Here is a 12,500-nt window from a genome sequence, read left to right on the forward strand (position 1 = left end):
CTCTCTGTTGTCACTGGCGGCCTCTCTCTGTCTGTGCTCCTGCTCTCTGTTGTCACTGGCGGCCTCTCTCTGTCTGTGCTCCTGCTCTCTGTTGTCACTGGCGGCCTCTCTATGCTACTGCTCTCTGTTGTCACTGGCGGCCTCCCTCTCATTGCTCCTGCTCTGTTGTCACTGGCGGCCTCCCTCTCATTGCTCCTGCTCTCTGTTGTCACTGGCGGCCTCTCTCTGTCTGTGCTCCTGCTCTCTGTTGTCACTGGCGGCCTCTCTCTGTCTGTGCTCCTGCTCTCTGTTGTCACTGGCGGCCTCTCTATGCTACTGCTCTCTGTTGTCCCTTGCGGCCTCCCTTTCTGTTGTCACTGGCGGCTTCCCTCTCTGTACTCCTGCTCTCTGTTGTCACTGGCGGCCTCCCTCTCTGTTGTCACTGGCGGCCTCCCTCTCTGTGCTCCTGCTCTCTGTTGTCACTGGCGGCCTCCCTCTCTGTGCTCCTGCTCTCTGTTGTCACTGGCGGCCTCCCTCTCTGTTGTCACTGGCGGCCTCCCTCTCTGTTGTCACTGGCGGCCTCCCTCTCTGTTGTCACTGGCGGCCTCCCTCTCTGTGCTCCTGCTCTCTGTTGTCACTGACGGCCTCCCTCTCTGTTGTCACTGGCGGCCTCCCTCTCTGTGCTCCTGCTCTCTGTTGTCACTGGCGGCCTCCCTCTCTGTGCTCCTGCTCTCTGTTGTCACTGGCGGCCTCCCTCTCTGTGCTCCTGCTCTCTGTTGTCACTGGCGGCCTCCCTCTCTGTTGTCACTGGCGGCCTCCCTCTCTGTTGTCACTGGCGGCCTCCCTCTCTGTTGTCACTGGCGGCCTCCCTCTCTGTTGTCACTGGCGGCCTCCCTCTCTGTTGTCACTGGCGGCCTCCCTCTCTGTTGTCACTGGCGGCCTCCCTCTCTGTTGTCACTGGCGGCCTCCCTCTCTGTGCTCCTGCTCTCTGTTGTCACTGGCGGCCTCCCTCTCTGTGCTCCTGCTCTCTGTTGTCACTGGCGGCCTCCCTCTCTGTGCTCCTGCTCTCTGTTGTCACTGGCAGCCTCCCTCTCTGTGCTCCTGCTCTCTGTTGTCACTGGCGGCCTCCCTCTCTGTTGTCACTGGCGGCCTCCCTCTCTGTGCTCCTGCTCTCTGTTGTCACTGGCGGCCTCCCTCTCTGTGCTCCTGCTCTCTGTTGTCACTGGCGGCCTCCCTCTCTGTTGTCACTTGCGGCCTCCCTCTCTGTGCTCCTGCTCTCTGTTGTCACTGGCGGCCTCCCTCTCTGTTGTCACTGGCGGCCTCCCTCTCTGCTCCTGCTCTCTGTTGTCACTGGCGGCCTCCCTCTCTGTGCTCCTGCTCTCTGTTGTCACTGGCGGCCTCCCTCTCATTGCTCCTGCTCTCTGTTGTCACTGGCGGCCTCCCTCTCTATGCTCCTGCTCTCTGTTGTCACTGGCGGCCTCCCTCTCTGTTGTCACTGGCGGCCTCCCTCTCTGTGCTCCTGCTCTCTGTTGTCACTGGCGGCCTCCCTCTCTGTGCTCCTGCTCTCTGTTGTCACTGGCGGCCTCCCTCTCTGTTGTCACTGGCGGCCTCCCTCTCTGTTGTCACTGGCGGCCTCCCTCTCTGTGCTCCTGCTCTCTGTTGTCACTGGCGGCCTCCCTCTCTGTGCTCCTGCTCTCTGTTGTCACTGGCGGCCTCCCTCTCTGTGCTCCTGCTCTCTGTTGTCACTGGCGGCCTCCCTCTCTGTGCTCCTGCTCTCTGTTGTCACTGGCGGCCTCCCTCTCTGTTGTCACTGGCGGCCTCCCTCTCTCCTCCTGCTCTCTGTTGTCACTGGCGGCCTCCCTCTCTGTGCTCCTGCTCTCTGTTGTCACTGGCGGCCTCCCTCTCTGTTGTCACTGGCGGCCTCCCTCTCTGTGCTCCTGCTCTCTGTTGTCACTGGCGGCCTCCCTCTCTGTTGTCACTGGCGGCCTCCCTCTCTGTGCTCCTGCTCTCTGTTGTCACTGGCGGCCTCCCTCTCTGTTGTCACTGGCGGCCTCCCTCTCTGCTCCTGCTCTCTGTTGTCACTGGCGGCCTCCCTCTCTGTTGTCACTGGCGGCCTCCCTATCTGTGCTCCTGCTCTCTGTTGTCTCTGGCGGCCTCCCTCTCTGTGCTCCTGCTCTCTGTTGTCACTGGCGGCCTCCCTCTCTGTGCTCCTGCTCTCTGTTGTCACTGGCGGCCTCCCTCTCATTGCTCCTGCTCTCTGTTGTCACTGGCGGCCTCCCTCTCTGTTGTCACTGGCGGCCTCCCTCTCTGTGCTCCTGCTCTCTGTTGTCACTGGCGGCCTCCCTCTCTGTGCTCCTGCTCTCTGTTGTCACTAATTTGGGGATCAGGACAGTTGCTTAACTTTTTCCTGCTCCTCTCCCAGCGCACTCTCTGTATATAATGTACATGACCTCACACGAGTAGCATGAATTGGCATTTCTAATTGGATTGCGTATTTCTTGTGTGCGCACATTAGCGTGAACTCTGCCGGATTTATGAAACAAACTCACATAATTTATTTCCTCCCACAGGCGCCAATTTATCAATAAATATTTGCGGCTTATTCCCTGAAAACGTAGATGTCTGGCAGAGGGTTCCCCGAAGCTCTCCCGGCAATGGCGGCCGTGCATGCGCAGTAACCCCCGCAGCACTCCCGGTACATCGCGGGGACGGGCTCCTTTCGGTGCCCCTGTGTGTGGCGGCTAATACATCCCCGGCACTATGATCGCATCGTACAATACTATCATGGGCGGTAATACCGTGGCCAGATGGCAAATGTCACCATTAATAAATAGTGTCTCCATGTGGGGCCATACCCCCAGCGCAGACTAATCCGCGGACGCTGAGATCTCCGTAAACCTAATGCCGATTACTGCTATAGAGGGTCTCCTGTATACACATGTCCTATATATTACTGATATAGACGGTCTCCTGTATACACGTGTCCTATATATTACTGATATAGAGGGTCTCCTGTATACACGTGTCCTATATATTACTGATATAGAGGGTCTCCTGTATACACGTGTCCTATATATTACTGATATAGAGGGTCTCCTGTATACACATGTCCTATATATTACTGATATAGACGGTCTCCTGTATACACGTGTCCTATATATTACTGATATAGAGGGTCTCCTGTATACACGTGTCCTATATATTACTGATATAGAGGGTCTCCTGTATACACGTGTCCTATATATTACTGATATAGAGGGTCTCCTGTATACACGTGTCCTATATATTACTGATATAGAGGGTCTCCTGTATACACGTGTCCTATATATTACTGATATAGACGGTCTCCTGTATACACGTGTCCTATATATTACTGATATAGAGGGTCTCCTGTATACACGTGTCCTATATATTACTGATATAGAGGGTCTCCTGTATACACGTGTCCTATATATTACTGATATAGAGGGTCTCCTGTATACACGTGTCCTATATATTACTGATATAGAGGGTCTCCTGTATACACGTGTCCTATATATTACTGATATAGAGGGTCTCCTGTATACACGTGTCCTATATATTACTGATATAGAGGGTCTCCTGTATACACGTGTCCTATATATTACTGATATAGAGGGTCTCCTGTATGCACGTGTCCTATATATTACTGATATAGAGGGTCTCCTGTATGCACGTGTCCTATATATTACTGATATAGAGGGTCTCCTGTATGCACGTGTCCTATATATTACTGATATAGAGGGTCTCCTGTATACACGTGTCCTATATATTACTGATATAGAGGGTCTCCTGTATACACGTGTCCTATATATTACTGATATAGAGGGTCTCCTGTATACACATGTCCTATATATTACTGCTATAGAGGGGTCTCCTGTATACACGTGTCCTATATAATATATTACTGATATAGAGGGTCTCCTGTATACACATGTCCTATATATTACTGATATAGAGGGGTCTCCTGTATACACATGTCCTATATATTACTGATATAGAGGGTCTCCTGTATACACGTGTCCTGTATATTACTGATATAGAGGGTCTCCTGTATACACGTGTCCTATATATTACTGATATAGAGGGTCTCCTGTATACACATGTCCTATATATTACTGATATAGAGGGTCTCCTGTATACACATGTCCTATATATTACTGCTATAGAGGGGTCTCCTGTATACACGTGTCCTATATAATACTGATATAGAGGGTCTCCTGTATACACATGTCCTATATATATATATATATATATATATATATATATATATATATATATATATATATATTACTGATATAGAGGGTCTCCTGTATACACGTGTCCTATATATTACTGATATGGAGGGTCTCCTGTATACACGTGTCCTATATATTACTGCTATAGAGGGGTCTCCTGTATACACGTGTCCTATATATTACTGATATAGAGGGGTCTCCTGTATACACATGTCCTATATATTACTGATATAGAGGGTCTCCTGTATACACACGTCCTATATATATATATATTACTGATATAGAGGGGTCTCCTGTACACACATGTCCTATATATTACTGATATAGAGGGTCTCCTGTATACACACGTCCTATATATATATATATATTACTGATATAGAGGGGTCTCCTGTATACACATGTCCTATATATTACTGCTATAGAGGGTCTCCTGTATACACATGTCCTATATATTACTGATATAGAGGGTCTCCTGTATACACATGTCCTATATATTACTGTTATAGAGGGGTCTCCTGTATACACACGTCCTATATATTACTGATATAGAGGGTCTCCTGTATACACGTGTCCTATATATTACTGATATAGAGGGTCTCCTGTATACACGTGTCCTATATATTACTGATATAGAGGGTCTCCTGTATACACGTGTCCTATATATTACTGATATAGACGGTCTCCTGTATACACGTGTCCTATATATTACTGATATAGAGGGGTCTCCTGTATACACGTGTCCTATATATTACTGATATAGAGGGTCTCCTGTATACACGTGTCCTATATATTACTGATATAGAGGGGTCTCCTGTATACACGTGTCCTATATATTACTGATATAGAGGGTCTCCTGTATACACGTGTCCTATATATTACTGATATAGAGGGTCTCCTGTATACACGTGTCCTATATATTACTGATATAGAGGGTCTCCTGTATACACGTGTCCTATATATTACTGATATAGAGGGTCTCCTGTATACACGTGTCCTATATATTACTGCTATAGAGGGTCTCCTGTATACACATGTCCTATATATATATATATTACTGATATAGAGGGTCTCCTGTATACACATGTCCTATATATTACTGATATAGAGGGTCTCCTGTATACACGTGTCCTATATATTACTGATATAGAGGGGTCTCCTGTATACACGTGTCCTATATATTACTGATATAGAGGGTCTCCTGTATACACGTGTCCTATATATATATATATTACTGATATAGAGGGGTCTCCTGTATACACGTGTCCTATATATTACTGATATAGAGGGTCTCCTGTATACACGTGTCCTATATATTACTGATATAGAGGGGTCTCCTGTATACACGTGTCCTATATATTACTGATATAGAGGGTCTCCTGTATACACGTGTCCTATATATTACTGATATAGAGGGTCTCCTGTATACACGTGTCCTATATATTACTGATATAGAGGGTCTCCTGTATACACGTGTCCTATATATTACTGATATAGAGGGTCTCCTGTATACACGTGTCCTATATATTACTGCTATAGAGGGTCTCCTGTATACACATGTCCTATATATATATATATTACTGATATAGAGGGTCTCCTGTATACACATGTCATATACACAGCGTCACGTTACAGTTATATCTATACCTCTTACATGTGATATTATTACTGATGGAGACGGTCTCCTGTATACACATGTCACGTCACGTTAACTGCTGGTGCTGTGGCCGGGGGCGGGGTATAGAGGAGGACGGACCCAAGTGCATCCTGGGAGCAGCTAAAGCTTTAACTGCGTGGTGCCCATGGATCCAGATCCAGCTATACCCCAAGGTCAACCCTGTGGACCCTATGGACTTCGTAGAAACAGAGATAACAAAGGTAAGTTCTTACCATATCTCTTGTTATCTATACCTCTTACATGTGATATTATTACTGATGGAGACGGTCTCCTGTATACACATGTCATATACACAGCGTCACGTTACATTTATATCTATACCTCTTACATGTGATATTATTACTGATGGAGACGGTCTCCTGTATACACATGTCATATACACAGCGTCACGTTACATTTATATCTATACCTCTTACATGTGATATTACTGATGGAGACGGTCTCCTGTATACACATGTCATATACACAGCGTCACATTACATTTATATCTATACCTCTTACATGTGATATTATTACTGATGGTGACAGTCTCCTGTATACACATGTCATATACACAGCGTCACGTTACATTTATATCTATACCTCTTACATGTGATATTATTACTGATGGAGACGGTCTCCTGTATACACATGTCATATACACAGCGTCACGTTACATTTATATCTATACCTCTTACATGTGATATTATTACTGATGGAGACGGTCTCCTGTATACACATGTCATATACACAGCGTCACGTTACATTTATATCTATACCTCTTACATGTGATATTATTACTGATGGAGACGGTCTCCTGTATACACATGTCATATACACAGCGTCACGTCACATTTATATCTATACCTCTTACATGTGATATTATTACTGATGGAGACGGTCTCCTGTATACACATGTCATATACACAGCGTCACGTTACATTTATATCTATACCTCTTACATGTGATATTATTACTGATGGAGACGGTCTCCTGTATACACATGTCATATACACAGCGTCACGTTACATTTATATCTATACCTCTTACATGTGATATTATTACTCTCTTACAGATTCTTCCCAACTCCTCTGAATGGGTTGGATGAGAATTATTGTCGAAACCCGGATCGTGATCCGAAAGGACCTTGGTGTTATACCACAGACAAGAATGTGCGACACGAGCTGTGTGGCATTAAATCGTGTGATAAGGGTGAGGTTACGCCAGGCCCTGTGTGCCAGCAGCGGGTACACTGTCAGTGCTGCAGATGACAATGTTGTGTATATGGTTCTGTGTCGGAGAGCTCGCACTTAGTACACCTGTAACACTAATGCCTGCTCTATCCTGCAGCCGTCTGTCTGAACTGTAATGGGGAAGATTACCGGGGGTCCGTGGATAGAACGGAGTCTGGCAGAGAGTGTCAGCGATGGGACCTGCAGAGCCCTCACCCTCATACCTATAATCCAGAAAAGTGAGTACTGGAAGATTATAGTGAGTGCTGTAACATATAGATCCTGGCACATATAGGAACTGTCAGCGAGGGAGGTAAGTGACCATACAGCAATGATCAATAATAATGACAGCGCAAAAAAACGTATAATGCAGCCGCTGAGGAGAATAGAGAACGCTTTGCAGATCCTCACAATAATGACATAAACACACAACTTCTACTCAGATGGCGCAAATCACGTAAAATAGCCCTTACATCAAAGACAACCGTTACTTAGTCACCGAATATGGTTCTTTCAGTCTCTTTTAAGGACATAGATCTTTCTCCAAATATACTCCTTCAATAAAATCCTCAATGATTGGTATAAAAGAGGCGACAGAACATGGTGCAATATAGCAAAAAAACATTTTGGGAAAATATGTATTTTTCACATCACACTTAATAAAACGTTAAATCACTTATAACCACATAGGGTATAGGATGGGGTATACCCCGCTTCTTTCATCAATATATTACCCTCCCAGGTGGAATAGGGTGTTGAGGATCAGAGTCCTCGGATTCTCCGTCCTCCTTCAGACAGAGGTGATGTCAGCGAGTCCCCTACAATAGAACAGTCACCACGCTTCAAGCTTTTCAGACATCCTGTCCTTCATCAGAAGAATGGTGACCTAGTTTCCAGGATATATATAGATGCAAAACGTCATCGTTCATGGACAAACATCATCTCCCATAGACTTGTCCAGGAATGACTATGTTCATCCATGAAATATGACGTTTTGCCTCTTTCGGAGACCCGAATTTTGGAGGGAAAAATCCAAACTCGGCGGGCAAATTCAAACCTTTCCGAGCCTGCACATCACATATACATGCATATACATATATTCATAAAATATATATAAAAAAATATTAAAATGCCAATTTGAAACAAATATATCAGAAATAAATATTATGAAAACCAACAGAGAATCATAAGAACCATTTTAATTCAAATTCACCATTTAAACCATTTGGAGTCAGAGTACCCAATTTATAAATCCATTTCATTTCTGATTTGGATAATCTGACCTCCACATCTCTACTTTTCTATGTAGGTTTAATAGTTTGAATCCCTCAAAAAGATTTTAATATACTTGGATATGATTGGTGCTCTTTTTTAAAATGCATGGACACTGTATGAGTTTCAAGACCCTTTTTAATGTTGTATACATGTTCCGCCAATCGTGTCTTTAGATTTCTACTCGTTGTACCTCTATAAACAAGACCACATTGTCATTCTAAGCCATAAATGACATTTTTACAGTTGCAGGTAATAAAATCTCTGATTTGATACATTTCTCCTTTTACCTGAAATTCTTTAATTTTACTTTGACCCTTAACTACCCGACACATGCAACATAAACCACATCTGTGGAATCCCTGACTGCTAATACTGGTCCTCTTAGTTTCCTCAATTGCACTATGCAGCAAGTTGTCTTCAAGTTTTCGAGCTCGTCTATATACTGTATAAATTGTGATTTTTCTGGTATTACATTACCAAGAACAGGGTCCTCTTTAAAGATCTTCCAGTGTTTTTTGAACACTAGTTTAATATCTTTAAAATTTGAGTTATAATTACCACCATGAGCGGTCCTTCACAAGTAATGGAACTATATATAGTTGGGGAATTAAGACTATTAAACCTACATGGAAAAGTAGAGATGTGGAGGTCAGATTATCCAAATCAGAAATGAAATGGATTTATAAATTGGGTACTCTGACCCCAAATGGTTTAAATGGTGAATTTGAATTAAAATGGTTCTTATGATTCTCTGTTGGTTTTCATAATATTTATTTCTGATATTTGTTTCAAATTGGCATTTTAATATTTTTTTATATATATTTTATGAATATATGTATATGCATGTATATGTGATGTGCAGGCTCGGAAAGGTTTGAATTTGCCCGCCGAGTTTGGATTTTTCCCTCCAAAATTCGGGTCTCCGAAAGAGGCAAAACGTCATATTTCATGGATGAACATAGTCATTCCTGGACAAGTCTATGGGAGATGATGTTTGTCCATGAACGATGACGTTTTGCATCTATATATATCCTGGAAACTAGGTCACCATTCTTCTGATGAAGGTCAGGATGTCTGAAAAGCTTGAAGCGTGGTGACTGTTCTATTGTAGGGGACTCGCTGACATCACCTCTGTCTGAAGGAGGACGGAGAATCCGAGGACTCTGATCCTCAACACCCTATTCCACCTGGGAGGGTAATATATTGATGAAAGAAGCGGGGTATACCCCATCCTATACCCTATGTGGTTATAAGTGATTTAACGTTTTATTAAGTGTGATGTGAAAAATACATATTTTCCCAAAATGTTTTTTTGCTATATTGCACCATGTTCTGTCGCCTCTTTTATACCAATCATTGAGGATTTTATTGAAGGAGTATTTGGAGAAAGATCTATGTCCTTAAAAGAGACTGAAAGAACCATATTCGGTGACTAAGTAACGGTTGTCTTTGATGTAAGGGCTATTTTACGTTATTTGCGCCATCTGAGTAGAAGTTGTTATATGTCAGCGAGGGAGGTAAGTGACCAGAAAGGAATATGACAAATCTCCATCTGTACAGCGACCTGACCGTCCGTACATTTATACTGAGCGCAATGCTCTCAGGAATATATAATGTATTTATGTAATTCCCTAACACGTCGATCAACCTCACAGTATGTATTTGGAGTGTGGGAGGCACCCGGAGGAAACTCCTACATTGTGGGCAAACTGCCTGACGTAACAATGCTTCCCACTGCGTCACTGTGCTCTCTATGTAAACCATTTTAAAGCGTGTGGTTTTTTTTCTCCTATTCGTTAGTGTTGCTCTTGTGCTATATTATCTGTGTCTGTAATCTGCCAGCTGGTCCTCTCCTGCAGGTATCCCGACAAACACTTAGATGATAATTATTGCCGAAATCCGGACAGCTCGGAACGTCCCTGGTGCTATACTACAGACCCGAAGGTGAATCGGGAGCACTGCAATATCACCCGATGTAGTAAGTTTGGGTTATAATGGGGCTGCTGTTGTCTGTAGCAACTAAACAGATGCTGTCACGTTTGTGTCACTGCTTAGAAAATGTACGCAAAGGAAACCTGTAATTGTCTGGTAATTAGTAACTCGTACTCTCTTATATGTGTCTGGTCCCCGCTGACGCCTCGCTTGCAGCCTGAGGGGTACCTGGTACCATTATACAAAGGCACCGTTATTGTGTAATAAACATAAGCTGTATAGATACACGAATCACACAGGCCTATACGTATACTGAATAACAGCCAGAGGGCTCCCCTGCGTACCAGCCAACCCAGCCCCAAAGGCGCTATACTCCCTGTTCCTGTACAGCGGTGTTCTAGCGCCTGAGCCTCTCCATTTGTTCCTCCGCCATCGATGCTTTTAGCAGGCTCGTAAAGTAACCAAGTCCGCAAAAGCCTAGCACAGCCGATAATTGGCACAATCCAGGAGCCATAACCCCTTTCAGATGAAGAACCGTGGTCTAGACCGCCGGACTCTTGCGCAAGTCTGATCCACGGAAGTGTGACTTTGGTGGCTCTGAGCTCTATATAGTGATGCCACACATGATTGGGTACCTGCATAAGGAGGCCCCCTTCACTACCACATACTCAGCTGACCAGAACAGCTTATGGAGAGAGCCCAGCGCAGTCTCTTGACCGCAGCCAGGCTGTCTCTCCCGGCCCAGATGTACAGAGGTCTCTAAGGGAGAGTAGAGATACCCAGAGAATCCACCTACAGAGCAGAATAGATCATCATAGCTCACAATACACCAGGACTGTCCCATTCCTGTGTGATAGGGAACGCTGGGGGAGGGGCTTATCTGTAACACGCCCTGTACCCTGCTCTGCTACAGGTGATAGATGTCTCCTGTGTGATGGGGAACGCTGGGGGAGGGGCTTATCTGTAACACGGACATGATCTCTCTCTTCCCTTCTCCTCTCCCCTGGGTGACGGTCCTGTTATTGCTGCCTTGTTACATTATTATACTGTGCTGGGGACATGATCTCTCTCTTCCCTTCTCCTCTCCCCTGGGTGACGGTCCTGTTATTGCTGCCTTGTTACATTATTATACTGTGCTGGGGACATGATCTCTCTCTTCCCTTCTCCTCTCCCCTGGGTGACGGTCCTGTTATTGCTGCCTTGTTACATTATTATACTGTGCTGGGGAAATGATCTCTCTCTTCCCTTCTCCTCTCCCCTGGGTGACGGTCCTGTTATTGCTGCCTTGTTACATTATTATACTGTGCTGGGGACATGATCTCTCTCTTCCCTTCTCCTCTCCCCTGGGTGACGGTCCTGTTATTGCTGCCTTGTTACATTATTATACTGTGCTGGGGACATGATCTCTCGCTTCCCTTCTCCTCTCCCCTGGGTGACGGTCCTGTTATTGCTGCCTTGTTACATTATTATACTGTGCTGGGGACATGATCTCTCTCTTCCCTTCTCCTCTCCCCTGGGTGACGGTCCTGTTATTGCTGCCTTGTTACATTATTATACTGTGCTGGGGACATGATCTCTCTCTTCCCTTCTCCTCTCCCCTGGGTGACGGTCCTGTTATTGCTGCCTTGTTACATTATTATACTGTGCTGGGGACATGATCTCTCTCTTCCCTTCTCCTCTCCCCTGGGTGACGGTCCTGTTATTGCTGCCTTGTTACATTATTATACTGTGCTGGGGACATGGTCTCTCTCTTCCCTTCTCCTTTCCCCTGGGTGACGGTCCTGTTATTGCTGCCTTGTTACATTATTATACTGTGCTGGGGACATGGTCTCTCTCTTCCCTTCTCCTCTCCCCTGGGTGACGGTCCTGTTATTGCTGCCTTGTTACATTATTATACTGTGCTGGGGACATGATCTCTCTCTTCCCTTCTCCTCTCCCCTGGGTGACGGTCCTGTTATTGCTGCCTTGTTACATTATTATACTGTGCTGGGGACATGATCTCTCTCTTCCCTTCTCCTCTCCCCTGGGTGACGGTCCTGTTATTGCTGCCTTGTTACATTATTATACTGTGCTGGGGAAATGATCTCTCTCTTCCCTTCTCCTCTCCCCTGGGTGACGGTCCTGTTATTGCTGCCTTGTTACATTATTATACTGTGCTGGGGACATGATCTC

General features: G+C 45.3%; 1 protein-coding gene across 4 annotated transcripts in view; it reads left to right on the forward strand.

Moving 5' to 3' along the window:
• MST1 (macrophage stimulating 1) overlaps positions 1-12,500 on the forward strand; it is a 59,259-nt gene that overhangs the window by 26,254 nt on the left and 20,505 nt on the right. For all 4 annotated transcript variants that reach the window (XM_088466183.1, XM_088466182.1, XM_088466185.1 and 1 more), the window contains exons 6-8: positions 6,965-7,101; positions 7,240-7,360; positions 10,256-10,374. In XM_088466183.1, coding sequence (XP_088322309.1) covers positions 6,965-7,101; positions 7,240-7,360; positions 10,256-10,374 — 377 coding nt within the window. The remainder of the gene's footprint in view (positions 1-6,964; positions 7,102-7,239; positions 7,361-10,255; positions 10,375-12,500) is intronic.

This window comes from Taudactylus pleione, unplaced genomic scaffold, assembly GCF_031769625.1.
Source record: "Taudactylus pleione unplaced genomic scaffold, aTauple2 ptg002615l, whole genome shotgun sequence".
Classification (NCBI taxonomy): Eukaryota; Metazoa; Chordata; class Amphibia; order Anura; family Myobatrachidae; genus Taudactylus; species Taudactylus pleione.